General features: G+C 28.9%; 8 protein-coding genes across 12 annotated transcripts; 3 read left to right on the top strand and 5 right to left on the bottom strand.

Annotated features, from left to right (window-relative positions):
- Positions 1 to 4,330: 4,330 nt before the first annotated feature.
- On the top strand, positions 4,331 to 12,117 carry Wbp2 (WW domain binding protein 2). Its single transcript, XM_072901282.1, has 6 exons — positions 4,331 to 4,489; positions 4,846 to 5,180; positions 5,387 to 5,539; positions 6,347 to 6,511; positions 8,253 to 8,338; positions 8,776 to 12,117. Exons 1-6 carry the CDS (start codon positions 4,434 to 4,436, stop codon positions 8,809 to 8,811), a joined length of 831 nt encoding a protein of 276 aa, XP_072757383.1. The 5' UTR covers positions 4,331 to 4,433; the 3' UTR covers positions 8,812 to 12,117.
- On the bottom strand, positions 9,777 to 14,712 carry LOC140670590 (uncharacterized). Of its 2 annotated transcripts, none has more exons than XM_072901277.1 (3): positions 11,733 to 14,712; positions 10,692 to 11,439; positions 9,777 to 9,992 (listed from the first exon to the last, which is right to left on the bottom strand). In XM_072901277.1, exons 2-3 carry the CDS (start codon positions 11,436 to 11,438, stop codon positions 9,777 to 9,779), a joined length of 963 nt encoding a protein of 320 aa, XP_072757378.1. In that variant the 5' UTR covers position 11,439; positions 11,733 to 14,712. The 2 variants fall into 2 exon arrangements, with proteins under 2 accessions (XP_072757378.1, XP_072757379.1); XM_072901278.1 differs by having other exon boundaries at positions 12,119 to 14,712.
- A 326-nt stretch (positions 14,713 to 15,038) lies between these two features.
- On the bottom strand, positions 15,039 to 17,321 carry LOC140670591 (ubiquitin domain-containing protein UBFD1). 3 transcript variants are annotated; one of them, XM_072901280.1, is made up of 5 exons: positions 17,177 to 17,321; positions 16,233 to 16,604; positions 15,945 to 16,135; positions 15,688 to 15,876; positions 15,039 to 15,591 (listed from the first exon to the last, which is right to left on the bottom strand). In XM_072901280.1, the coding sequence occupies exons 1-5, from the start codon at positions 17,187 to 17,189 to the stop codon at positions 15,481 to 15,483; spliced, it is 876 nt and encodes a 291-aa protein (XP_072757381.1). In that variant the 5' UTR covers positions 17,190 to 17,321; the 3' UTR covers positions 15,039 to 15,480. The 3 variants fall into 3 exon arrangements, with proteins under 3 accessions (XP_072757381.1, XP_072757382.1, XP_072757380.1); XM_072901281.1 differs by having other exon boundaries at positions 17,092 to 17,179; XM_072901279.1 differs by lacking the exon at positions 17,177 to 17,321 and adding an exon at positions 17,032 to 17,071.
- A 778-nt stretch (positions 17,322 to 18,099) lies between these two features.
- Positions 18,100 to 19,264, top strand: Rpl39 (ribosomal protein L39). The gene is made up of 3 exons (XM_072900850.1): positions 18,100 to 18,187; positions 18,307 to 18,410; positions 19,054 to 19,264. The coding sequence occupies exons 1-3, from the start codon at positions 18,116 to 18,118 to the stop codon at positions 19,100 to 19,102; spliced, it is 225 nt and encodes a 74-aa protein (XP_072756951.1). The 5' UTR covers positions 18,100 to 18,115; the 3' UTR covers positions 19,103 to 19,264.
- Positions 19,026 to 20,786, bottom strand: Mrpl22 (mitochondrial ribosomal protein L22). Of its 2 annotated transcripts, none has more exons than XM_072900848.1 (4): positions 20,641 to 20,786; positions 19,927 to 20,180; positions 19,645 to 19,858; positions 19,026 to 19,532 (listed from the first exon to the last, which is right to left on the bottom strand). In XM_072900848.1, exons 2-4 carry the CDS (start codon positions 20,161 to 20,163, stop codon positions 19,312 to 19,314), a joined length of 672 nt encoding a protein of 223 aa, XP_072756949.1. In that variant the 5' UTR covers positions 20,164 to 20,180; positions 20,641 to 20,786; the 3' UTR covers positions 19,026 to 19,311. The 2 variants fall into 2 exon arrangements, with proteins under 2 accessions (XP_072756949.1, XP_072756950.1); XM_072900849.1 differs by lacking the exon at positions 20,641 to 20,786 and adding an exon at positions 20,511 to 20,574.
- Positions 20,787 to 21,029: 243 nt separating this feature from the next.
- On the bottom strand, positions 21,030 to 23,330 carry Wal (electron transfer flavoprotein subunit alpha wal). The gene is made up of 4 exons (XM_072900847.1): positions 23,160 to 23,330; positions 22,324 to 22,653; positions 21,731 to 22,183; positions 21,030 to 21,302 (listed from the first exon to the last, which is right to left on the bottom strand). The coding sequence occupies exons 1-4, from the start codon at positions 23,199 to 23,201 to the stop codon at positions 21,126 to 21,128; spliced, it is 1,002 nt and encodes a 333-aa protein (XP_072756948.1). The 5' UTR covers positions 23,202 to 23,330; the 3' UTR covers positions 21,030 to 21,125.
- An 872-nt stretch (positions 23,331 to 24,202) lies between these two features.
- LOC140670131 (ribosome biogenesis regulatory protein homolog) lies at positions 24,203 to 26,484 on the bottom strand. The gene is made up of 5 exons (XM_072900678.1): positions 26,263 to 26,484; positions 25,890 to 26,148; positions 25,441 to 25,742; positions 25,188 to 25,367; positions 24,203 to 24,354 (listed from the first exon to the last, which is right to left on the bottom strand). Exons 1-5 carry the CDS (start codon positions 26,406 to 26,408, stop codon positions 24,219 to 24,221), a joined length of 1,023 nt encoding a protein of 340 aa, XP_072756779.1. The 5' UTR covers positions 26,409 to 26,484; the 3' UTR covers positions 24,203 to 24,218.
- Positions 26,485 to 26,710: 226 nt separating this feature from the next.
- LOC140670596 (U6 snRNA-associated Sm-like protein LSm2) lies at positions 26,711 to 27,605 on the top strand. The gene is made up of 4 exons (XM_072901284.1): positions 26,711 to 26,897; positions 27,012 to 27,079; positions 27,157 to 27,247; positions 27,351 to 27,605. Exons 1-4 carry the CDS (start codon positions 26,895 to 26,897, stop codon positions 27,477 to 27,479), a joined length of 291 nt encoding a protein of 96 aa, XP_072757385.1. The 5' UTR covers positions 26,711 to 26,894; the 3' UTR covers positions 27,480 to 27,605.
- The last annotated feature ends 72 nt before the right edge of the window (positions 27,606 to 27,677 follow it).

Here is a 27,677-nt window from a genome sequence, read left to right as displayed (position 1 = left end):
GACATTCGTCTCAGCCGCGATACTGAGGCGTATAAACGTTGTTGCCCAGTAAGAAATGACGATTGAAAAAATGCAAATTAAATGCCGATAATCGACATCCATTTGACAACATCTTCCTCAATCAATCATTTTTCACTGGAAAGCAACGCTGAGAGAATCCCAGTTAGTCGGCATCAAATACGATCCCCGACAACATAATTTTGTGATCGAAATCAGGAAATATGAACGAAAACACGACCGCGATCGCGATGAAGCCGAGAACCGAGACGAATGTCAAAAACAATAGCGCGCTATATGTCACCGAGGTCGAATGTTATTATTTTATTTCGAAATCATTTTAGACGTATTTTAACACGTTAAGATTTATCGTAATATTGCATATTATTCGTATTATTATTACGTATATTATCGTCGCGAGAAACGTGTACGGTGCGCTCGACCTCGAGGTGACCGAACGCAAGGCGCACGTTCTGGCGCCGGCGCCGACATCGGAGTAAAAACACGTGCGCACACTACGACGGCTGGAGTAAGAATGAATGACTCATGGCTGTCACTAGTCACGTACGCCGTACGCGCTGGGCTCCCCTCCCTTACTATGGAATGCGTGACGTCAAAGACAAGGTCGAGTATGCTCATTCTCTCTCTCTCTTTCTCCTCGCGCCAGACAATAACAAATACGCACTATACTACGTAATATAATTTAACGCGTTGAAATATGTACAATCAAATGATTCTAAAATACATATAAAATACCTTAACTAAAATAATATTATTATTCGATTTAATGCGATATATTTAAAATACATGAAACGCGATTACGAAATTTGTAAAATACTTTAACGAAAGCAATCTTATGACTTACTGTATGACTATTATAATTGCACGATTTATTTATTATATTCGTAAAAAATTATATCAATGATGTGTGCGTGTGCGTGTGCGTTTGCGTGCGCGTGTGCGTGTGCGTGTGTGTGTGTGTGTGTGTGTGTGTGTGTGTAAACAATTATTTGTAAAAGAGATAGAAATTTATATTATAGATACACATATATTTATAAACGTATAATAATTAAATATAAATTAATAATAAAAAATATGCACAAATTTACTGCCTGTACTTATTACATTTACTAAATATGTATAACTCTCTGTAATTATAGAAATTTGTCATATCATATTAAATAAATGTTCTCTCTTTCATCGTAACTATATAATTATTCATTTATATATATATATATATATATATATATATATATATTACGTATGTTTGTTTTTTTTCTATCAGAAAAAGAAAAAGAAAGAGAGAAAAGAACAGATATTCTATCACTAAAAATTAATGTATTAAATACAATTTATTAATATTTTAATATTTGTTTATTATAAAAAAGTTTTTTATTAGATGTGCCTGTTTTTATTATAGCTTATACTATTTAATTTATTCGATTAAAATATCAATTTTTATTAATAAAATATTTTACATAAATATCGGCAATGTACTTCACGAGCAATAATGTATCTTAAAACGCTCGAAAATTTGCTTCCGAATGAATAAGAAAACATATTTCGCAAAAAAGGTATCGCTCTTCCCACGAATTTTAGCGATACTTTCTTTGCGAAATATGTTTTTCTAATCATTCAGAAGCGGATTTTCGAGCGTTTTAAGATACATTACTGCTCGTGAAGTACCTACATTGCCGATATTTAGGTAAAATATTTTATTAATAAAAATTGAACTTTCGAGGATATTTGAAGACACTTATTACTAATCGTGCATAAGTATCAATTGGCATTAATTAACAGTAATTAATAAAGTTTCTAATTGTAAAATTCAACAACGTGTCTTAAATAAATATAACACAAAATGTATTTCAAATGTAAAATCTGCCTAATTATAGGTTTATGCGATTAACGAAAATAAACACAGAATAAATTTAGAAATTTAGAAAATAAAATAAAATATTTTACAGATATCATTATAATAAAATGACATTATAATAAATATTCAAAGACTATATAGAACCAAACAGTTTTAAAAAGAAGATGTTTATGTGTGAGACAGATTTTTTAAATTAATTTCTAGTTTATGATAAAGTGTGCAATATCTTAATTAAATAAATCTGTCAAATTATAATACTTAATAATCGATAATCAAATTTTCCAATGGAATCTTAATGTGTATAATAAATTTTAGCTTATAAATAAAAACATAATTATATTAATGCAAAAGAAAAGTTCTATAGCTAAAAATAATCATTAAGCGTTGCAAGACTGATTATTTTAATGAAAAAAAGATATCTTACACATATCGAAACATTAATGTTTTGAAAAATGAGATATTTAAAAAAATTTTCAAAACAAAAAAAGTAATATTACAATTGAAATGAACAAAAAATTAAGAAGCACGTGCAAAACTAATATTGTTTAACTAATTCAACTGAATAATTAATAGCAACGAAATAGTTCAACCATTATGTTCTCATCGCATCTTTATAATTTTTATATCCACTCACAACATTTATTGTTATACAAGTATAAAAGCAATTAAAATGCAGCAAATGTTACTTAAATTTTCGATGTAAGATAAAAAAACTTTGAAACATTGAAAATCTATTAAAATATATATTTTCTTTATTCTAATAAAATATATTCGTGACGATATGTGTTACGATACCTCTCGATACATGTAACATTCTTAAGGAGTTTTGTAACGTCTTAAGCAATATTTGCATCTCAAAGCTGTATAGCTGATTGGCTATAGGAAGATTAATAAACGAGCGTCGTGTAAAATCCTTACACATATCATACATAAATCAATCAATCATAATAATCATAAATAAAGTGCGCTTTGTATATTTCATGCAATGCTCTTCATATTGTATGTAGCATAGATAATATGAAACGTCTACGAAAAATTATTAAGAACAAATATTTAACCTTCACTGAACATCAATCTTTATCCTTGCTACTTTTTACGTCATTTTATTTGCAATGTTGGAAAATGAAGATGAAAGAGATTGCAAATATATCAGACAATAATGAAAACATTTTGTGTTTGAAAAATTAGTTGACGATTACTTATCGTTTATTAGCAGTTTCAATAATAGGAAACTTAATCAATAATATCATCATAATACAATTAATTTATATTATGCAAAACATCAGCTCTGTACTTATGCTTATCGATCGTTAAACTTAAAATTTATACTATATATATATACATACATACATATATATATATATATATGCGAATACAGTGGGACTATATTATATATGATATTATAATTAATATTGTATGAAGTTTGTAGTCTTATTTTTGTTTTTCTCGAAAACTATCACTCATATAATAAAAATGAATAGGATATAAAACGTGTATTTTAAAGAGAATTACAACTTTTATTTGAAACATTTTTTTTAATTTCCAGTATTTGATAAAATAATTGGAAAAAACGTCAATTTTTGTATGTAACTTTTTAGTAAACAACGAGCGACGGCTAAAACCTTTTAAGCGTTACTGAGGATGATGATCTTGACAACATATGTCAAGGTCATTGACTTCTGAAAGGGGTGACCTTATGTGAATATTTACCAAATACTTTCATTGAAATCATTAAAACATTAAATTTTATGTGAAATAAAATGAGCATTTTTTATACATATATTGTACATATATATATATACATATATATATACATACACACATATATATACATATATATATATACATACACATATATATATATATATATATATATACATACACATATATATATATATATATATATATATATATATATATATATATATTACTTCATAATATATGTTAAAGTGGAAAAAGATTACGCGCAGTTGCAATTAATAATATGTAATAAAATATTAATGTATGTATATGTTTCGTACTTTTGAGATCCACAGTTATGGATCTAGCACGGACACGAATCATAATTTGTGGATCTAGCACGGACGCGAACCGCTGGAAAGTCGATCCTGCTACGTAGTTTTACCGGCTCTAAAATCGATCCAGTTAGCGCCACTGTACCGCGATGAAAATGGGTTCCCTCAAAAACGGCTTCATGGCGCCTCTCTGCCTTAAGTAACGGTCAATCTGACAATGAGTCATTCTTCTCTCTCTCTCTTTCTTTCTCTTTTATTCTTGTTCCTCTCTCTCTCCTTTTCTCTCTCTTTGACAGTTCTTAAAGATCGTGATACATGAAAAGTTTTAATCACTGTAAAAGCTATAAGCCAATCACAGTCAAGTACTCTGACAGCATAGTAGGAATATTTAATTGTGATTGGTTGATTCATTTACGGCCTTATAGTTACGACTAAACTTTTTCATGTGTTATGGCCTTGTCATTGTCAGTTCCTAAAAAAGGGTCTGACGACGTTTGTCGAAGAGTTTGTTATAAACTGTCGTACGTTTGATATAATAAAGAAACATGTCGTTAAATACGGCACATACCAACGGTGGAGTTCTTCTCCACGCTGGCGAATGGTGAGTCGCATTTTATAAATTTATATTACTTAAATTGTAAAACCATATATTATTTGTCTCGAACATTCTTAACATGACATAATTTTTGCAATACGCAATACGTCATAACTTTTAGCGACGATTAGTTTATCGCCAATGTCCTTGTTGAATCAGCCTTAATTACACAATCAAATAATTCAGAATGTTTAAGCTATTTATCTATATGTTTATTTATACAAAAAAAATATATATTTTGTATTTTGTGAATTTATGTTTGGATAATCAGTATAAAATTGCACAATTTTTATATAATTAACTTTTAATATGTAATTATTTTTGTATAAATAATTTATCATGTAATATGTAATTATTTTCAGCATAATACTCTTCTGTGACAATGTCACTATGGAATTTCACGGACAGGAGCAGCCAGAATTCATTGGGAAGAAGCAAGGCAGATTATACCTGACGACACATAGAATGATTTTCAATGCTAAAGATCAAAAGGAAAAGATGCAATCATTCAGCTTTCCATTTGTTACACTGAGCGAAGTTGGACTGGAACAGCCAGTCTTTGGCGCAAATTATATAGGGGGCAAGTGCCGCGCCCAACCGAATGGTAACTGGATCGGGGAATGCAAATTTAAATTACGATTTAAGAGCGGAGGAGCAGTGGAATTTGCACAAGCTCTGCTGAGAGCTGCGTCAATGGGTAAATATATTTTTCACAATTAATAATATGTATGTGAAATTAAACTATATTTATGATTTTGTATATATCCAGAATATCCATATGTATTCTTTGTATCAGATAACAATAGAATTATCAATAGTATTATCAAGTGTACTGATAAGAATTTATCTTCAAGTCTTTTGTAAAATATTAAATGTGTTAATTATATTTCATGTGATTTTTAGCTCAACGCAATGGTCCTGCTCATGACGCGCCACCACCATATACACCTCCATTATCTGATTGGTATCCGGCACAACCTTCAGCTTATCAGCCCCCTCCAACTGGATATTATGGATGGATGCCTCCGACCAATGTATTTCCCGATGTTCCACCAGGTTTAATATCGACTATTTATATTCATTTTTTTATAAAAAAATATTCTACATGATCTTAAATACGCCTCCTTGATAGCCACACTACCATTATTTTAAATGGCCAAATTTTGGTTAATTTTTCAAAATAGTAATCTGTAACAATCTTTCTTTAACATTCTGATTTTTAAACATGTGCATATTATAAAAGATAGTAATAAATTTTTATAATATATATATAAGATTTTTATAATATACAGGGTGTCCCAGACTTATCACCTATTAATGGTTGATTCCTGAAGCCGTTTGGAGACGAAAATCTTAATATCAAAATGTTACTAGAATTTTCGTCTCCAAACAGCCTCGGGAATCCACCATTAACAGGTGATACGGTAAGTCTGGGACACTTTGTATAATAGATTTTTATAATATAAAACCAGAATGGGTTTGATAGAAAGAAAGAGAAAAAGACAGTTCTTTTGTACAACTAATATAAAAAAATAAACAAACTTTATTTTATTAAACAATTGAATTTTTTCCTGATAAATTTTTTATATTTATCTCGCAAGCATAAAAGATATTTTATATTTATTTTGCAAGCATAAAAGTAGATGTATTTAGATATTTGCATTTTATATATAACATACAATCAGTACTCAAAATCAAAATGCTTGCTTTCAGTAGAAATAACTATTTCTTATATATTATATAAATGCACTTTTTATCTCATATTATATAATAAATAAATATATATATATATATATATATATATATATATATATGATATTTGAATATATAAAAAATATTTAAACTGCTCCTTTTCTTTTCTAGGAAATACAGTCTTCATGACGGATAGTCCGCCACCGTATCCCGGTATACAGCCGGGATATGGATATGCAAGTGGGCCACCGCATCAAGGAGGTGCAGGCATGGGACAGCCAGGAGCTCCCGGATGGGCTAATCCGAATTACAATGGCCAGCCGATGTCTCAAGCAGGTGCGTATCCCGGCGGTTATGGACAACCGCCTTATAGTGGTTATTCACCTAACCCACCACCGTACTCGGCGTAAAAGCAGCTATGCACATCCTGGATCTTATCAACAGCCGGGACTTTATCCGTACTCACCTCAATACTAACGAATTGTAACAAAATTGTACATCTGTATATCTATAAAAAATTATGTGCTTCTCGTTAAAATTATGACAGTTTTATGAGAAGAATATTATAAATTCAATTAATATATAAATTTATAAAATATATTACTACACTTTTCTCAGAGATGCTAAAGAAATATTACGTCGAATCTAAACAACGAATTATTTTCGAATATTTTGTGTACAAACGTGCAATAGCATTTGGAAGAATTATGAAAGAATATATTAGATATTCTTTCGAGAATTAAATATTTGTATTTGCAAAACAGATTTTTTTTTAGTTACACTATATCTTTCACAATTTCATTAAATATAACAAATAATTATATTTATATGTATTAATTTCACGAAATTATAGTTAGACATATTATTGAAATATATAGATATATATAATTTTATATATAATTATATATGTATATAAAATTGTATATATGTACATAAAATTAGTTTATTATATATACAATATTAAATATTGATTAAAGATAATTTGCTGTTTTTATTCAAACCTATCAATATTTGAGAGACTTCTCTTTATTTCAAAAAACAAAAAATCAAATAGCTAAAAAAATTAATTCCACAATAGCAAACTTGTGAATATTAAGTAACGCGATTGCCTAACTTGTCCTTACTCGATCTAAAATAGGATTGGCTTTCACTTTGCTCAGTTAATATCTCATAGTTGTCAGTTGATAGTGCGAAACGACTTGGACCAATAGATCTAATACTTTCTGTGCCTTAATCAATTGCTTCTTATTATGATATATTGTGAACTTTTTAAACATTTTTTTTTTGTATACAAATGAGTGTATAGACAAAGGTTTTTTGTTATTGATAAATGATTACATCTATAATCTGATAAATGCATTAAATAAAAAATAACGGCGAATAACAAAACAAATTTAAAAATCCTTTATTCAAAATTTGCCGTCATTAAAATTATATTATTATATAATACATTGATACGATTTTTGATAATTATTTAACACGTTTTTATGTACGTTAACTATATTAATTTTTGATAAACAATTGCATAACAAGAACAGCAGTTAGAACTTCCAACAATACCGCTTAAAATCATGCCAGAAAAAAATAAATTCGGTGCATCAAATAGAAATAATGCTTGTATGTATTTCATTAATATCTCGATATTAATAATACTAAAAATATACGGATTATGCGAAATAATTTATCGTCATCGCACCAAATTTTAATGACAAATTGTCACTTCTTTTTTAATAAAAATGTTTTATTAAATGGTAATCGTCAGAATTTTTCAAATTCATATTTTAAATCTCTGTACATAATTTATAAAATTGTTAAAATAAATGTAGATTTATTATTATCATATCTATTTGCATTTTAAAAATGTAATATAAAAAATTTAAATTTTAGAATTTAATATAAAAAACTATCTGCTTTCTTTATAATTTTGAAAAGATATAACAAGCATTTCTGAAATCGCTTTTTAGTTCTGCAAAAAACTTGTCATTGAAATTTAATGCGACAACAAAATATAATATGTATTGTTAATTTATATTCAAGTACACACATTATTCGATATTACCTTTTTTTTACTTATCAGATGCAAAGGCCGCTGAAGCTGCGCAGAGCGCATATTACGATCCTAATAGACCTCAATGCGCTTACGTTCCACCACCAGAATATTATGTAAGCATTATATTTTTTTTTTTTAGATATAAGATATAACATTATAAGGTATTTTTGTATTGTTGGCAAATAATTTTAAAATTTTAATTTTTTGAAACACGGACTCCTCTTACAAAAATTATTTTTTTTTTTAAATGCATATAAATTATTTTTGCTTTGTTCCTTTAATACATAAAACGAAATATCTTATTCTATTATGTCATAATTTTCGATGTTTTTTTATCGCGAGAGAGATTATTTTCAATTAAAATTTTTTTTTAATTTATAAAATTATCAGAAAAAATCAAAGTCATCACCTTATTTCTATCGTAATTATCTACAGTCATATACAAGAATATTTTTCCTAAATTAGGAAGATTTCATACTGTACTAAAGAGCAGTATATACTTAAAATCTCTCAATTTCGGCGTATGTAATAAATTTTTTCGTCATTTCAGGAAAGTCCGCCGGCTTATGCTAAGAAGTATCAGTGAATATATATGTATGTTGCATAAGTAAATTATAAAATGCAATCGATATGCATTCCACCTTAAGCGAGTACTGCAAAATTGTATGTTGTCGCGTATTTAATGTTTTACATACCTATGTTCGTTATGTGTAAGCAATTCTTGAATCGAAACTAGATTCAAAAACGAAAGCTGAAGATGAATGCGTTTTTTTTTCTTTACAACACTATGCAATGTTAAAGCACAGGCATTATACTGTAAGGTATTTGCAACAATACCACCATGTATTAACGCGAGTATTTAAAATAATTTCTTCTGTACACGTTATTCCTTGAAAACGATTGTGTATTGTTATGTTTCACGCGAGTCTATATAATTACAGAATAAATGTTTAACACGCATGTAAATATGTAAACTATTAGTACAATTATGAATTCGCATACATAAACACACGTATCTCTTTTTCCAAACCTTTATTAAAAATTACAAAAAATGCATATAATATTGACAACATGATACTACAAACGATTGTAGTCGAATATAAAAACAAAGATCAATATCGATGTTTGAAATATATTTTTATACAAAATTATTTCTCTGTCATAACTGGAGAGAAAAAGAGGGAAGCTGATTTATTTACAATAGCTTATTAAAAAACTATATTATTTTTGTTTTTTTTTCTGTATAACAAATCACTTAAAATATGTTTAAATATTTTTCTCTTCAACAATATTATTTTACTTATTCAAATAGCAAAATGGCAAAAAATTGCAGCATTAAATAATGAAATGCTGGATAGGAAATGATATTAATATATCATATTCAGTCTCATTCTCTGTGTTTGCGAAATGATAAAAAAAAAAAAAAAAAATAACTGCTTAGAGTCCTATCCAAGCAGCTTGTACATTATATGTGTATATAATATACACATACATATATATGATAAGAATAATGGCATGTAAAAAGGGCGTGTAAAAAGGCTTCTTCCAAGTTTACCCATACTCGGAAGTGATTGTCAAACTAAAATTTCCATTTTCAATGTGAGTACTGTGATACCAAATCCTCGTATCCAACAATACAACGTCCGCCGCGTTGACGATGAATTTAAAAGACGTGCATTCGCTGTCGCATTCCGGCGTCGGAGCCACACTCCACGTTTTACTGCCTATTACCTGAGCTTGCCACATGAGCCTCGATATATAATCCAACTAAAAAAAAAAATTGAAAATATTTACAAGCAATTTTAAGAGAGTTCATATCGCTCTTTCTTTCTCTCTCTTCGAATAAAAAACTCGGGAAAGGAAAAGAGAATAAAAAAGGAGATAAAAGGAAACAAGTGAAAATAGAACAAGATCTCTTCGAGAAGATTCCAAGACTAATTGTAAGACTAACGGTATCATAAAGGAAGAGTTCAACCCATCAGGTCTGTTTTATAGCTAAACTGGTTACACTGGAATTTCATAGTTTTCTTTTTAGTGAAGATAAACTCTGAACTAGTGAAGAACTACTGAAGTGCAGCCAGTTCAGATTGGAATAGACTTATTATTTCACCTGTTGATGGCCGGCCAAATTCGACCGATCAAACCTGATTAGTGAGAGCCATTTATTTCATAAACTTTCTTCCAGAGGATTCCAAGATAAATTGTAAGTCTAACGGTATCATAAAGGAAGAGTTCAACTCATCAGTCACCGATCAGTTCTTTATAGCTAAACTGGTTGCACTAGTTGAGTTTTAGCTTTTTTTTTCAATGTAAAGGGAAGAAGATAAACTCTGAACTAGTGAAGTGCAGTCAGTTCAGCTATAAAGAACAGATCTATTCTTTCACCAGTTGATGGCCAGATTATGGAGCCTTTTTATTAATTATTATTAAAAAAAGAGAAGAAACAGAAGAATAAAAAAAACTTACGTGCATGACGGCACCCTCTTCATAACCCATGAAGATATAGTTGCTGCGTGGAATTTCCGCGTCGTCCGGCAGGAAATGGGGCACGCTGTAAAACCGCTTCATAGCATCCAGAACACGCGGATGACAGTTTTTCCAGCCGACGTACCAAGGATTCTCGCCCTCCCGATAAAGCGCCCGCGTCTCGCTCATCGCGAACACCTCGCGCAAATTCGCAAAGTCGCTCTTGAAGCGCAAAAACTGGCACTCCTCTTCCACCGATTCGTACGCGCCCTCGACACCCTCGTACAAATCCCGAAAAAACTCTAGGGTGTAAACATCACGCGCGGGCCAGTCGCAGGCCGCGTTTTTTATTACCATAGGTCGGGACGAGTAGGAGTAAGTGCGAAATTCTTCCCTGGTCAAGTTGGGCAAAATTAACGGCGCTTCAACGTCGCGGCAATAATCGCAATTCGATATCGATCTCGTGAATTCCCAGACGAGATAATTATTCGGTAGCAGGCATCGGGTCTCTTGAAATGTCTTGATTATATTCGTATTTAGATATCTATTAAATATGCCGTACAGGAAGAGCACGAATAACATCACCATCAGTATCTTCTTCGTGAAGCTATAACTTTTCTTCGTACTTTCGAGTGTCATAGTGATGGATTTTAAATCGTTCATCGTGGCCCCTCGTTGGATATAATTTTTGGTTAATTTAAGAAACGTTTTTCGTACAAATTCTGCATTATTCTCTGTCACTGCCATCCTTTAATTTAAATATAATTAATGCTTGATTGTGGAACTTTTTTTTCACTTCTTATAAGAAATTATTCATGGTGTTAGCTTCATTTCTGTGGCTTCTTACAAGCCGAATTTATTTCCCCTTTTCGTACTGTGAAATAAATCAAATTTTCAATATCCCACACACTCTTGCACTTGTATTACATAGTTTTTTGTTATAAAATTTGAATCGAGTGTTTGACGGTATTAATAATAATATTACGATCGATTACTATAGTCGTTCTTCGTACTGTTAACATTGCGTCTGTCTGTACTTACGCTTATCATATTATCATTTATTCCTTGGCACAAATACTGATGTATATTTGTATTGTACATGAATCATTGCTTTATTTAGAACTTGAATAAACTGTCTATTTACATTGCATTTAGAAGATTGTGGAACCAATCTGAATTATAAGTAATTCAAGATTCTCCCCGAGCAATATTTTGCCGCGTTATTTGTCACAACACAGACTCTTATCAGGGAAACAAATCATGTGATTCATAAAACTTTATCAAATAATAATAATAATTATTATTATTATTCATATTACATATATATATATCGGGTGTTCCTATATCTATCTTTGAATGAAATAATAAGAATGATAAAAACCACCTGTAAGACGCATAAAAAAATATAAATAAACAAAAATACATACTTGGACTTAATTAATCATCAATCATCACGTGACAATCATCATCGTGTCTCCACAGATCTCAAACCGATCAACTGTTTCGCGAAACGCACAAGCAATTAAACTTTTATCAATACAAAAATTTAATAATAAACATTATGTCAGTGTATAACAATTTTTTAAAAATATTTCTAATTTCACCAAAATGATAGTCACTTTAGGAACACCCTGTACATATATGCGAAGGCGTATCATATATGTGATTCATAAAACACTATCGAATGATATATATGATATAATACAGCTGACAGTTGGGCGCAACATTTTGCTCGACCTTGAGCTACATACACGCGACTGCGAGAGCTGCAAAACTACTCTATTGATTATACAGTAGAAGACTTTCATCACCCGGTTGGTGGGGATTTCTCTCCTTCCAACGGCACATTCACATCTGTCTTACGAATGGAAGCTGTGTGCAGCTAAGTACTTTAACAAGACGTTTCCTGCGTAGCATGTTCAACAGATGTGCTCTTCCGCCTCTAGTAGAAAAATAGCATGTGGTGCACGCACACGTTTAAAAATGTTTTTCATGTGAAGAATACAGGGGAAGAACGTATAAAGTTACTTTGTACCACTTTTAGAGTAAAACGTTTTTTAAATTTGCATACCTTTTTTTAAGTGACTCCTGATAATGTTGTTTTGGAGCTCTTGAAATAATCTTGATAACTCACTTAGCGTGTTTATTTTTATGAAAAAAAAAAAAAATAAATAAAAATTTCTCTATTTTAGTGTGACTATAAACATATTCTTTCTTTGTACATTTTTCCATCCGTTTTCTTTTCAACTTGAACAGGTTTTTTTTTTTAATAGAATAATCTAAAACTACTTCATCAGAGCTACAACATTGCAGTTATCTCGAAAAGACGAAAGACTTCGATATGTTCTTCCTTTGAACTCTTCATAGCATCAACAAGATAATATATGCGATTTAAAATTATTGTTATAATTCTTGTATCTAGTCAGATCTAGAATTACGATTAAAAAGATGGAGAAGCATTAAAAAACAAAGTCTCAGACGTATTTATTTTATCAAATCACACACAACGTAATGTACAAATCCCACTCAAACTTCACCTTCTGAAGTAAATCTTTCTTCGACGCAAATCTCTCTTAAACAGTTATTAACTGCTATATGAATTAAAAATTTTGATTTTGATCTTATTCACGCGATCATTATTTTCTTACACAACCGGTTATAAAACCTAACTTACAACATTAAAAGAGCGTACATAATTTTTTTCATATATATATAGTTCTCACAGATCGTGGTATAGTAATCTCTGTCTTTTTTTTTTTTTTTTTTTTTTTTTTGACACTTGTTACTTTTTGCTACTAGATCAATCATAAAATAGCTCTGGATTTTTTGTTATAAGCGTAAAATATTCGTTGTTAAGTTAATAATAAACGACATGTAAACTTTGTAATCACTTTTTTATTCACGAGAACTGTTTTTATTGATGATGAAAATATGTGTTGCTGTTATGAAAAAAAAGAAGTATATATACAGGGTGTCTTGGATGTGCACCATCTCGCAGATTTGTTGAGGTCATTTGGAGGTGAAAATTCCAATATTAAAATATCGAAATTATATTAATTATTAAATAGCAAGCGTTTAAAGTTGATCAATTGGATTATTCAACATTCGCAATTTTAGTCACGATAACAAAAATCTGTTACTGTGAGTTTGTGTTAATAATAAAAAAGTTATGTAATTTTTCGGACTTTTAAATGACTGTCATTTCTATAACAAAAAGAAAAAATGTCTTTCAGAACCTTTGTTTGCGTATAGGTAATCTGTTTTTTTTTCTTTTTATTGTTTTAGTACACGGAACTCGGCCTCTCTCAAAATTTGTACAGATTTTTCCATTACACCTTGTATATACAGGGTGTATCGGAAATCGTAGTACAAACGAAATAGAAATAATTTATCATGCAAAGCTTTATATAAAGAAATTTTATTCTAAATTTCCAATTTACATTTGCAGAAAAAATTATCTTTATTTCGCTTGCGTATATCACGATGCATATATCATGATTTTTTTATATTACCCTGTATATAAAATCTTTAAAAAAATTATATATATTGTTGCAGAACCTGTATAAAAAAAAAAAAAAATAAATAAAGTTATTAAAGCTCAACGTGTATCAAAAGTAGACCTCATACAGTCTTTAAGTTATATTATATAGAAGTTATATATACAAATATCATCGTATTAAACTATTAACTCATACACACGCACATACGCACATAAACTGAACGAGTTATATAAAATATTATACAAAAACAAAACGAATAATAACGAGTGAATTATAGGTTGAAATGAATAATATAGGTTGCATAAATAATAATTGCTTCAAAAGTTTACTGGTAAATGTAGTATTATTTCATTTCTTTTGTTGCAGCATCTTCATAACAGAAAACACTATACAAAAATGGTCTAATGGGTCATTTCTATGTAATTTCTCGGCACAAATAAAAAAAAAGTATTGTTTCTTTATTATATTTATTATAAATTATGTAGAGTATTTGTTCTTCAGGAAAATAATTGCATATTTACTGGAAATATATATATATATATATATATATATATATATTATATATCCTTCGTAACAAAAAAGTTAACTGATCTATAAGATAGAATTTTATAAAAATCCTTTATTGAATGAATAAATAATACGTCAGTATAATTAATATTTTACTCCAATTAATAGTTTAGTGAATTATAACTCTTGTATCATGATATACACATTAAAATAACATTTTTATTTCAAAAAAGTTTTATCAATAGAATCTCACACATTCACGCACGCGTACACACATATTAATAATTTTTACAAATTTTGAATAAAATTTGCAAATATTAAAAAATCTATAGATACGACATTTTGATAAAATAAAAACAAAGAATTTAATCATATATTCAAAGACGCATATAATATTATCACAACACATTGTTATGGAAGTTCCACTAATCACAGTTCTCATGTAAAAGACTGTCCAACTTACATTCAGCTGTGTAGAAAATTCAGAGTACACTTAAATCTTTTCTATGAAAATATAAAACATTGGTATATATAGTGCAATTACATCTTTTTTCCCAATAAATCAAGACTTACTGTCACCTAAATTATTTTCTTAGCAAGATAGACTATATTTATTGGGTATTCTCGATGAATATAATGCAACTCAAAATAAATTATTACTTACTGTTAAAAATGTGTGTGACTAGCTGACAGTTTTTGTGTCAATGGAACAGCAGTGTTTGTATCAATGTTTATACCTGATTTAATTTTGCTTTCACAGAAACTGAATTTCCGCGAATCAATCAGAAGTAACACCATTTGCCAAGAATAGCGTCTTTAATAGCAGATATGTACTGTGCAGGGACCCAATATATCCAATATCTTGATGCTTCCGTAGTGCCTAATTGTATTGCCTATAAATTTTAAAGATTATTATTAGATTAGTCATGAAATAATGTTATTTTAAATTTGCAGCATAATAATAAATCTAATACAAGCATAATATGTACCATAATGTGATACTCGGGATGATCGTGAATAGGTTCACTGTGAACACCTTTTATTGAATTCATAGGTATTTTGTCTGTTCTTTCTTTCGTGCCGATCCAAAGTTGATCTTGTTCCAATTTAAATGTTAATCTAACTTTTCCTCCAGATTTGTTTAACATTCCAGCTAATGGAAATTCGGGCAAAGGTTCCTATATATACATATGTCATCAGTTGTACTTTTATCATAAATATATAAAATTTATATAAATTATACAACCTTGCTATCTAGTATTCCTGGCATCACATCCTCTGGAATACCTTTATCTAAGACTTTCCTATGCACTTTCTGTTGTGAAAGAGGTTCTTTATTCACTGAAGAAACAGCTTCATCAATAAGATCTTGTTTTGTTGGAATTGAAACAGCTAGTACATCATCTAACTTTGATCCTACTATCATAACTTTGGCACCTTAAATATTATAAGACAAGATTAAAGAAACAAATTTAATGCAACAAAAAAATAAATGCTTTGTATAACTCTAAGATATATATAGCCGTGAGATTACCTTTTGTTATTCCCAAATTCCTAAGAGTCTGCTCATCTTTGGCTAATCCTTTAAACATGACTTTCTGCATTGCCTGCGGCACTGAGATAATTTTCTGCAAATGTGTCTTTAATTCGGCAACCGTACCGTCTAAAGCAAAATTCACGCTAATCTTCTGTTTGTTGTAAATCACTGTAAAATTTATATTCTCTGTGGGCGGTTCTTGCAAGGCAGTCGCTGTTGTATCCTGTGGTTCGTCGATATTATTCTCCTGTTCTGTTGTGAGTTCCTTTGTGTCTGTTCCCAAATTTTCCATTGACTTCGGATTCGATGCAAGCTCTGAACACGTGGACGAGTTGCAACAGCTGTCATTGTCATCATTCTTTACCGTATCTAGAAAGATAAAAGAGATTCTTCAAAATTACACATCTTTGTCTTCTCACAAGAACTCTCCTCGTGCAATTGCATTGTATTATTCTTTATTATTATATTTTAATTATTATTATAATTCAATTATTTTTCAGATCGGTTAATTTGTACGAATCAAATTTGAAATAATATGATATTCGCTGCACACATTTTTTTTTGACGAAAAGCGTAAAAGGTTAACGTTTTTTGAGTTACATCTAACTCTTGAAAAAAAATATATAAAATATATATTTTATCGATGATAATCTACAAATGCTACAAATCTAAGAAATTTTCGATAAAAATATAGAGAGAAAGAGACAGATAGAGATAGAGATAGAGATAGAGCTAGAGATAGAGAAAGAGAAAGAGAAAGAAACAGGTCATAAAATTATCTGATATACACAAATACACGATAATGCGTTTTGACGGAACATCGCGAACTGTCTAATCAGCTGATTTTCTTTCTTACACGATTAGAGGGCAAGAAAGGGTAAAAGATGAAAAATTGTTCTGAGCAAAGCACATGAAAAATAAACAGGATTTAGCAAACGTACCAACGTACTCCATGTTGAACCGTGTTCCATTGGCCAATCAAAATTATCACAGAGAGCGCTGCTAATCATAATATCTGTGACGTATGTTTTCCACAATGACTTTCGAATTTTTAAATCCATATATATTATTTCTATGAAGCGTGTGATAATAAAATTGTACATACATGCCAAGAAGGAGATACATATATTTTTATAAAGATAAAAAAAAAAAAAGAAGAAGGTTTTTAGGTGAAAATTGTATCAAATATTAATGTAAAAAATAATTGAGACTATCATTTTACCGATGACCTCTTAAATATTATATAAATGTCAAAAATGATAATAACAATTACGTTATAATGTCAATATCATAAAATGTTTGTCAATTAAAATCACACACTAACAAAATCAGAATATGTTATTTGATTAAAACAGTTATCAACTTTTGTCTTTAATTAATACATGCATTTATCTCGTGATTTATATTATGTATTACCAAGTCTGATGGTTTCCTTGTTAGAGAGAGAGATACTATACCTGAGGTCTATGTTTGTCTCTTTTGCTAGTATCTCATTGGTTATTTTGTCTTCTTCCATAATTCAAAGGGGACAAAATAACCAATGAGATATTAGCAAAAGAGACAGACATAGGCCTCAGGTGTAGTATCTCTCTCTCTAAACCGGGCGCGCGCTTGGCTATCGCAATGCAGTTCATTTTATATGTTTATGGGGATTATGTAAAACCGGGCCATGGCGCCTCTCAGGCTTCTCTCTACTTATATGTCTACTTGTGTTTTTTTTCTACCTGGAAAGTTCTTTCCTTGAAGGAATTGCAAATTAAAGAGTTGGAATTCGACTAATCAGAACAAAAGAAACTAAAACTTTTTATCCTGATTGGTCGTATTCCGATCTTCGATGCATAGCCTCTCGCGATTGGCTGTCACGTATCGCCGCATGTAACATGTGCTTACGTATAGTAAAAACTAACCAAGTTGATCTTTCACTTCGCGTGCTCTGCCAGAGAAAGACGATGGTGAGTCTTGCGTTTCTTCGATGTATCCATTTATTTCGTTGGACATCGTGTTATTTTATACGTGAGAGTACTTAAAAAATAAATCTTCAGGATTTGATTTCGTTTCCTATGTGTTTCAGTCGGCGCATAAGACATTTATCATCAAGCGAAAGCTTGCCAAAAAGCTGAAGCAAAACAGGCCAATTCCACAATGGGTGAGAATGCGGACTGGAAATACTATCCGGTAAATTTCAATTCTTAATTTAAAAATTCGTCACAGCTTAACTGCACATGTAAATTGAAAGATTTTCTTGCTAGATATTTAATCTGCACATTAATATCCAACATATTTTAATTTAGCCATGTTTATAATTATTGATTTTTAAATTTTGTTTATTTCATACTTTAATTGTACAAATATTGTTTTGCGTATGAATGAAATTGTATCTCAATTATAATAGTCTAATTGTATTTGGCTCATTTGTATTGTATCATAATTGTATTTTAATCATAGAAATAAGGTAAGTTTTTTAATTCGATTGATCAATCGCATAAAGTATAAATACAATATATGCTGCATTTGCATATCATGTGATTGATCAATTGATGAAATAATAAACTCTTCTATACTTGCGAATAAATTAACAAGATGTTTTGATAAAATTTTGGATCATGTTTTTTTTATTTGATGTTATCTTTGCATAGATTATATTGGTTTTCTCCTTTGTTTTTGATGCAAAATTGTTAATATTACAATTCTGATATAAATCAATTTTTTTAAAGCTATTTTTTTCTCTAATCTCGGATTTGATATTATATCAATTTTCTTTTTTTTATAAATTAAAAAATTTTTATAGGCTGTTTTTTCATATATAATTTATTTTCAGATACAATGCCAAGAGGCGTCACTGGAGGAGAACTAAATTGAAGCTGTAAAACCATGATGAAACTACATGCATCATATGATTATTATAACAATATAATGTATGATTTAAGAATAATCATGGATATATTAAAACCTCAAGAAAATTAAATATTTGTCATAATCTTCAGTATCTGCGACAGTGCAAATAAAATTAAACTGTTTATAAAACAAAATATTTTTTAATTTATATATTTGCATATTAGATTTCATCAAAGAACATTTACAAAGAATTGGGAACTTTACGTTTATGCATCTGCTTTAACCAATCTTCTAATAATTCTTCACCAGTCTTGGGATGTGGCAAATAGTAATGCTTAGGTGGTGGTCCTTCCTCCAAACGTACAAAATAATGGACATGCCTATAATGAATTGTTCCCTTGCGACCTTTAGCATGGCGTCGTAAACCTTTTATTACTACACCTTTATTACTAAATGATTCTGCTGTAAAAGTATTAATTAATTTATTTTCAAATTGTTAAAAGATTTGCAACATATATATAAGTGTATAACAAAATTAATCAATCATTGATTAATATTATTTGTATATACTTACCAACCCACAAGTTACTTTTAAATTCGACGTTGTGGTTTTCTACAGCTAAACGTTGAGCTTCCAGTATAACTTCTTTAGCAATTTCAGCACCTTTCATATGCAGAAAGCTCAACTGTTTTACAGCTTCGTCCACAGACATTCCTCGCACGAAGCTGGCAACGTACCACATTTTTTTTGGACTATATTTTATATTGGCTTTCATATGGCATACATACTGGAAAATAAATATACAATAAGAATGACAAATAAACAATTATTTAAAATTATACAAAATAGACTTACAGCGGGTCTTCTTTCTTCATCTGGCTTTTGAGGTGGAAAAATAGTCTTGTTATAATCAAGAAAATGTGTTGGACTCTGGTATTTTGATAAGTTAGTCCTACATATCGAAGAAAGATGGAAACTGCACGTTGGTATAAGATTTATTGTCTTTACTGTGCTTGGTGAAACATCCACTCTATTTATGGCAAGTCTACCATAAAACGCTAGATGTTTCATGCATTGACGAATACTTTGCATTTTCTATAAATATAAACCTGTATAACAATAGAAATCGGTAAGTATTACAAGTAAATTAAATAGAGAGAACTATAAAAACCAAGTATAAAAAATAACATACTTTTTAAAAAATTAATCATTAAAATTTATAAATTTAAATACATCAAATAAATTTTGACAATTAAGAAGTAAAACTAATTAAGATAAATTTTATCAAATAATTTTTTAGAAATATTATTTTTATTTTTTACACTTGGCTTGTACTTAATTTATTTATAAAACAAGAGAGAGAAAGATGTAAAATATACCACATGACAAGAAAATTATAATCTATTAGTAATAAAAATATAACAAATACTCCAATATACCAATAAATAAAATATAACAATCATTCCAGAAAATTTTATAACTCTTTGGTAAAAAATAACGTTCTCTCTTGAAAGTGCTCATAAAACATAACCTAATAATAATAATTATATTATTTTTTACTATACGCACACACATATACAGATGAAAATATTCTTAGAAAGAAAACTTTTAGTTTGTTCACAATTTGAATATATCAATCGGATATCAATTCACTTTATTTTTACGAAGATAAATAATACTTGATTTCGATTCGTGATACACTATACATACATATACACCCGGTATATATGTGCGCATGCGCGCTGCATACATTTTCTTTCGTTTTCTTCACCAATTGCATTCATTTTGAACTTTTATTTCGACAAAAACAATAAATATTGAAAAATAGAAAATATTTATTGTTATTGGAAAATAAACGAACATTACATTTTTGATAAAGCTTTCTATAAAAAATTTAATTACATATTTTTTTATACAGTAATAAAACAGTACCATAAAATTATATATAAATACAAATATTTATATATAGACAATTTATAATAGTAATGTAATACAATTTAATTTATATGAAATATCAAAATATTGACATAAACAATTTATAATTTCTACTGTATTTACAATTTTTCTGTAAGTTCGGGTACAGCCTTAAATAAGTCTGCGACTAATCCATAATCTGCTACTTGAAAGATGGGAGCTTCTGGATCTTTATTGATTGCTACAATTGTCTTAGAATCTTTCATGCCGGCAAGATGTTGAATTGCACCCGAAATTCCAACTGCTATATATAGATTCTAAAATTATAATTATATGAGATTTACATGTGTATACAAAAAGATTGAGAGATAAATTTATTCTAAAATCCTAGAACAGCACACCAGAAATTTACGATAAATATTCATAAATCTTTTTACTATTTACTAATTTAAAATATTTTATACATGTATATTAAAAGAAAAAAAATTATAAAAACTGTACTTGACATATTACTAAAATATATATTTTATATAATATTTATAATAAAAAAAATAAATATTTATAGCAATATTTTGATAAATATTTCTCAAATATTTGCTAAAATATTTATGATAAATCTTTATAATTTCATTCAATCTAATATTTATAAAATATTTAAATTACTCTAAATAAAATTTTGTATATATTTTATAAACATTGTGCTGTCTGAGATGAAATTATCTACACAATTATTAATTTTACTCACGGGTGCAACAATTTTCCCTGTTTGTCCTACTTGCAGATCATTTGGAACATATCCTGCATCAACCGCAGCACGAGAGGCTCCAACTGCTGCATTGAGCTTGTCTGCCAGTGTGTATAATAATTTGAAATTTTCACCAGATTTCATTCCACGTCCGCCAGAAATTACAACTTTAGCAGATGTCAATTCCGGTCTGTCTGATTTACTGAGCTCCTGCTTGATGTATTGCACTTGATTTGAGGTATAATCGCCAGTAGGAAGATTTTCGCACTTAGCATCACCACCTTCCAAGGGTAGTGGTTCGAAAGAGGTGCCTCTTACAGTTATCACTTTCACGTTGTCCTTAGATTTAAGAGTCTGAATAGCATTACCAGCATATATGGTGCGTACAAAAGTATCAGATGTTTTTATGTCGACGATATCACTTATTGGAGATACATCTAACTTAGCCGCAACCTTAAATTAAATATGTTTATATGGATTAATAAAATATAATAAATATAATAAGATTATATAACATAAATAAAATATATGTAGTTGTGATATATAAATACAAATAATATATAAAGATACTCTTGGAAATATAGTGCACTAACCCTAGGAAGCAATGCTTTGCCAAAGGCACTCGCACCAGTTAATATGTGTGTGAATTTGTGTTCATTACACAGTTTGAGTATAAGCGGTGTCAATGACTCTGCAGTAAATCCTTTAAATGCATCACTATCTGCAAGGAGGATTTTGGATACACCTTTGGCCTTACATGCATTCTGTGCAACTGTGTCACATTTTGTGCCAGCAATCAATACAGTTACATCGCCACCGATTTTCTTGGCAGCTGTTAACGCATTACAGGTGATTGGTAGTAAATTTTCATTGTTATGTTCCGCAATGACCAAAGTAGACTCATAACGTATTGCTGAGCCAAACTGCAAGTAAATTATACACATGTTTAAAATATTTAAATTTTTATATCAGACATATTTCATATATCAATAAATAAAATTAAAAAGATTGCCATTTAAAAATCTACTTTTACGTACAAAAAAATTCATCAATAAGCATCTTAAAAATTGAAAGATAATTGCACAAGTTCATATTTATCGATAATATGTTAACAATTAACAATATAGCTCAATATAAATGTAAGTAAAATATAAATATATGTAGTTATGACACATAATACACTTTTGGAATAATTAATAATACTAAGCTACAAATATAAATATTAGCAAAATATTTTATGTTTCTTGCATAAATTTAATGTAATGAATATCAGAATTAGAATGAATCTTTAAGTTATAATGCAAGAGATACGAATTTGGAACAAAATACAAATGAATAACGAATGGAACAAATGAATAACGAATGGAACAAATGAATAACGAATGGAACAAATGAATAACGAGAATACATTCAAAAAAAACATGCTTACTTTCCTAGCAGCTCGTAATGTTCTGGCACAGGTGAAAAACATTATGAAAATTTAATTTCTTTTCTCGATTTTAATGCACGTACTAGAAAAATAATGCTTTATGACGGTGACGGAAGGTCCAAAGTTCTAACAGCAGAGATCAGAGATATCAATCAAGTGGGGGGTGGGGGATTTACGTAGGTATGATAGATTTAAGGGAAATACGTATATATTAAAAACATATAATTCAGACAATATGTATTTGAAAGAACTGTGTATTTATTGTGTTTGATATTTATTTGCAGCTAATATATATAAATATCATAAGACCTTTTTCATATTATTTGGACACAATGCTTATTGGCCAGTTGAAATGACCTTTGATTGGTCAACCTAAACTGAATTGACTATTTGTATTTTTATTAATTGGTTGATTGTTTTCGATCAAAAATGGCAAAATTAATTTTTTTAATTTATTAAAAATTTAATAATCATATACGCTCATTAATAGAATTTTATTCATATAAATTAAGAATATTACCATTATATTATTATCGATTTTTAAATATAAAATTAATACATTTTTTAAAATAATCTTTTCTGCAATATTGGCGTCGATTAATTTGCATGAACAATTTCCGAACATCAAAAAAAAATATTTTAGTTTTATTCAAGCATACTTTATTAAGCTATTTTTTTGATAATAAATATGTATTTATTTCATTTCAACTTGAAAATCTCTATTTGCGAGAACTATTTCAACTATTTATAATTATGTACACTGATTTAAATATCAATAATTACACTTCTTCTCTTTTAAATAATAAAAATATAAATTACATTTTAATTTGTTAAGCAATGGAAGTCAAAATATACATGTATTTTAGTAATTTAAAAATGAAATATTACAATGAGAAAAGAAAATCCTACAATTTCCTTATATTATCCTCTAATTATTAGAGGTGTAAACTGTAAGTGCGATACTTTTTTAATATTTTAACATAATTTTATTGACATTTTATTAGTTTTTTATTGATACAATTTAATTTGATTCATTATAAACATTACAAATATCTCAATTTATCTTCGTTTTCTACCACCAACTTTTTTGTGTAAGTCTCGTTTGCCTTTTCCTGCTTTTGGTTTTTTAGCATTTTTGCTATGTTTTAATGAATCTTTCTTCTTTTTGTTGTTCTTAGTTGCAGATTGTTTTATTCTGTAATATAAAAAAAATTAATTATTACAAATGTTAGTATACAAGTATGTATACATATACGTACTGTCGTGTCCCACACTTCCTGCCACTTTCAAATATATGTCTAATATAATATGAAAAAAAATAGAATTTTTTTATGTAAGCAATTATTTCCTCTTGTCTTCAATAAAATCTTTTATTCAAATGCACTTTAAATAATCTTTTAAGGTATAACTTTCTACGAACACATTCTATAATTCTTAAAAAAAAAAAAAAAAAAAAAAAAAAAAAAAACACTAAATTTTTTTCCAATTGATGTTTTAATACAGACTTTAATAATCGACTTGTTGAAGACAAGAGGAAATAATTGCTTACATAAAAAAATTATATTTTTTTATATTATATTAAACATACATTTAAAAGTCTCCTAGAATTATTTGGAACTTTTATGGAACCTATTCTTTTAAATTTGACATATCACATTTTTATTACTTTATTACCTAACAAATATATAGAAACACACAAAATTTCATGGTAAATAGAATAAAACAGAGAGAGCAATTAAATTATATCAGCAAAGTATAGTGTCATTACTTTACTACGCTAAGTGTTTAAATTTAATTTCAACATTAGTGTATTCTTTAATTATCATCTATACCAACAAAAAACCAAGCTATAATTAACAACCTGGAGTTTTTACTGTCTTAACTGTAGAAAAATAGTTAGAGAGTTTTGGAGAATTCAATGAAACTATCAAAACTTTACATTTTACGGAGCCAGTTAAAGTTAGCAGGGCATAACAATATATATGTAAAACAATATGTATTATAATTAAATCACAAATAGAAACTTACTCTGCAGTCCCTGTTGAATAACTTTCATGGAGAATTTTTGCCTTCTTTTCTAAAATGCTATCTACTAAGTTTTTATTTTGAGATTTTTCCTCAACAACATTTAATGGAGGTGCTTTTCTCTTCCTTTTCATCCCAGACACTTCCTTGGCAATTCCCTTTGCATCCTTCTCCTTTGGTAGTCTGTAACAATTTTACATTATTGTTTTGGGGAAAAAAATCAGAGAAAATAAGTTATAAGACATGAAGAGCATACTTAGATTGGAATTTTCCAACAGATGCGGTCGATGTACGTGCTATGGTCAGAGCTTCAGAAAGCTGTTGAGAATTTGAAAAGTGGTCTCTAGTAGGTAGACCGACTCTTGGCAGTTTTATATTTTTTGATTTGGCTATGTTGTGAAGCCTTTGTAATTCGTTTTTGGACTGTCTTTCCTTTTTATCTAGTTTGGCTTTACTAAACGGATCAGTGGTTGGATCAGCATCATCTTTAGCTTCTATCAACCATTCCTTCTGTTCCTGAGCTTTTGTTCGTTTATAACCATAGGTAGGTATCCATTCCTCAAAGAGTTAAAGATTAGATAAATTGAAAACTATATATTGTATTGTAAACTTTATATTTAATTATTTTAAACTAATTAATATATATATATATATAAATTAAATTATTAAATATAAAGAAATTTTAAATAAGACTAAATCTCTTACTTTTAATTCCTCATCCCATTTTAGTTTAGATTTACCCTTCTTCTTGGTCTGTATTCCCTTCTGTTTGGCAAACTGTTGCCATTTTGTTAAAGGTTTGGGTTTTGGAATAATACGTGAGCGTGGCAACACAAATTGGGGTTTGGGTAATACAGCTATTATAGCTTCATCAACTCGTTCTATCGGCAGTTCCCAGATTTTGTTAATCAGTAATTGTACATTGTCTCTCGTCAAATCTTTCAAATATGAATTTCGTTCCGATCTGTGAAATGCAAGTATAGATTGAACAACAACAGTATTATAAGTTATTATAAATGAATTATAAATTTGTTTTATTATTGATTATTAAAAATTAATATATAAATTGTTTAATTACTTGATAGCCTTCACATGCAAAGTATTATAATCAGATGCAAGTAAGGTTCCCAAATCAATGTCAAGCTCTTCATCTTTATGTACTGATGTAGATTTACTTGGATCTGCTTTTTCTTCTTCATTTAAAATTGACTTGACAATATCCATGAAAAACAATTTCTTGTAATCACATGTAACTCAACGTACTCACGTGTACAGGTTATAAGTACAGTTTACAGAAGACAGAACAGAAGTACTTTGGTTTTCAAACGCTTTAGGAGCTTTAGAAAAAGTTACTAGAAAAAGTTACTGAAAACTCGTTCAATTGACCAATAGGACAAAAGACAAAAATGTTTTCGTTCTACGACTGGTCAATCAAATACTAGTTTACATAAATTTTACGAACATACCTTTGATGCGATTATTTTTCTGAGTTGGTACTACTGTTTAGTACCTGTGGTGATCTGGCAGCACTGATTGGAGTCTCTAAATTGTTTCTAACGAGTCGTCAATTTTGATGCTTTGTAATCATTGTAATTCTACGTTATGAGATTTATTCTAACGTGTATTTCATTGTAAATAATTATAAATTAACATAGATATATTAAATATATTAAATATACGATTACATATAGCGATTTCCACGAATTAGCCATGGTAAGGTTTAGTATAAAAGTCCATCATATGATATAGCAAGTATATACCACATCCCCGGCTTTTTCTCTGTGTTTTGATTACGTTAAACCTAATCAAATATATTTTTAATTTCAGTTATTCTATTCCTTCTTCAAATCCTTGATCGGAAAGGACGTAGTTGTTGAGTTAAAAAATGACCTTAGGTAAAGTATATTATGCAATAGTAAAATATAACTTCAAATGACAGTAGAAATCATTAACTTGATATTTTTTGTTTTAGTATTTGTGGCACATTATATTCCGTCGATCAGTACCTGAACATAAAATTGGCCGACATTAGCGTAACAGATTCCGAAAAGTATCCTCATATGGTACGTACAGAATTTTCTATTTTTAATATACCATTCAAATATGGTTATTAAAAACTATATAATATATATAACCAAATATAACTGAATCGTATGTTAATTTCAGTTATCGGTAAAAAACTGTTTTATTCGTGGATCTGTGGTACGATACGTACAACTTCCAGTAGACGAAGTAGATATCCACCTCTTAACTGAAGCGGCACGCAGAGAAGCAATGAATGCTCAAGCAAGATAGTTTATAGTTATATTAAGTATCATTTATATGAAGATTTTTTTTTCTTCTCTTTAATACATACATTTACATTCTATGTAAAAATAAGATATAAAATTATTTTGCTTTTTTTACAATTGTGGAAAATGTGAATAATGTATTACCTTTCTATATAACTTTAATATATATATATGAATCTTTATTCAACTATATTCAAAATTA

This window comes from Anoplolepis gracilipes, chromosome 10, assembly GCF_047496725.1.
Source record: "Anoplolepis gracilipes chromosome 10, ASM4749672v1, whole genome shotgun sequence".
NCBI classification, from domain to species: Eukaryota; Metazoa; Arthropoda; class Insecta; order Hymenoptera; family Formicidae; genus Anoplolepis; species Anoplolepis gracilipes.
Note: the sequence above shows the minus strand (reverse complement) of the source record. Positions and strands in the feature narration are given on the sequence as shown.

Bases quoted from the DNA above. Each gene is read 5' to 3' on its own strand.
- Wbp2 (XM_072901282.1), top strand. From the start codon at position 4,434: ATGTCGTTAAATACGGCACATACCAACGGTGGAGTTCTTCTCCACGCT. The intron at 4,490-4,845 runs GTGAGTCGCATT...AATTATTTTCAG, and splicing joins CTTCTCCACGCTGGCGAATG to CATAATACTCTTCTGTGACA. The intron at 5,181-5,386 runs GTAAATATATTT...TGTGATTTTTAG, and splicing joins GCTGAGAGCTGCGTCAATGG to CTCAACGCAATGGTCCTGCT.
- LOC140670590 (XM_072901277.1), bottom strand. From the start codon at position 11,438: ATGGCAGTGACAGAGAATAATGCAGAATTTGTACGAAAAACGTTTCTT. The intron at 9,993-10,691 runs GTAAGTTTTTTT...TTTTTTTTTTAG, and splicing joins AAGAGGGTGCCGTCATGCAC to TTGGATTATATATCGAGGCT.
- LOC140670591 (XM_072901279.1), bottom strand. From the start codon at position 17,056: ATGTTCCGTCAAAACGCATTATCGT. The intron at 16,136-16,232 runs GTAATCTCACGG...ATAATATTTAAG, and splicing joins GAATTTGGGAATAACAAAAG to GTGCCAAAGTTATGATAGTA. The intron at 15,592-15,687 runs GTACATATTATG...TAAAATTTATAG, and splicing joins ATCCCGAGTATCACATTATG to GCAATACAATTAGGCACTAC.
- Rpl39 (XM_072900850.1), top strand. From the start codon at position 18,116: ATGTGCTTACGTATAGTAAAAACTAACCAAGTTGATCTTTCACTTCGC. The intron at 18,188-18,306 runs GTGAGTCTTGCG...TATGTGTTTCAG, and splicing joins TCTGCCAGAGAAAGACGATG to TCGGCGCATAAGACATTTAT. The intron at 18,411-19,053 runs GTAAATTTCAAT...ATTTATTTTCAG, and splicing joins CGGACTGGAAATACTATCCG to ATACAATGCCAAGAGGCGTC.
- Mrpl22 (XM_072900848.1), bottom strand. From the start codon at position 20,163: ATGCAAAGTATTCGTCAATGCATGAAACATCTAGCGTTTTATGGTAGA. The intron at 19,859-19,926 runs GTAAGTCTATTT...TTTATTTTCCAG, and splicing joins ATGAAGAAAGAAGACCCGCT to TATGTATGCCATATGAAAGC. The intron at 19,533-19,644 runs GTAAGTATATAC...ATACTTTTACAG, and splicing joins TAAAAGTAACTTGTGGGTTG to CAGAATCATTTAGTAATAAA.
- Wal (XM_072900847.1), bottom strand. From the start codon at position 23,201: ATGTTTTTCACCTGTGCCAGAACATTACGAGCTGCTAGGAAA. The intron at 22,654-23,159 runs GTAAGCATGTTT...ATTTACTTGCAG, and splicing joins CATTACGAGCTGCTAGGAAA to TTTGGCTCAGCAATACGTTA. The intron at 21,303-21,730 runs GTGAGTAAAATT...TTATAATTTTAG, and splicing joins CAGGGAAAATTGTTGCACCC to AATCTATATATAGCAGTTGG.
- LOC140670131 (XM_072900678.1), bottom strand. From the start codon at position 26,408: ATGGATATTGTCAAGTCAATTTTAAATGAAGAAGAAAAAGCAGATCCA. The intron at 25,368-25,440 runs GTATGCTCTTCA...AAATTGTTACAG, and splicing joins GTTGGAAAATTCCAATCTAA to ACTACCAAAGGAGAAGGATG. The intron at 24,355-25,187 runs GTAAGTTTCTAT...TTTATATTACAG, and splicing joins TATTCAACAGGGACTGCAGA to AATAAAACAATCTGCAACTA.
- LOC140670596 (XM_072901284.1), top strand. The intron at 27,080-27,156 runs GTAAAGTATATT...TTTTTGTTTTAG, and splicing joins GAGTTAAAAAATGACCTTAG to TATTTGTGGCACATTATATT. The intron at 27,248-27,350 runs GTACGTACAGAA...TGTTAATTTCAG, and splicing joins CCGAAAAGTATCCTCATATG to TTATCGGTAAAAAACTGTTT.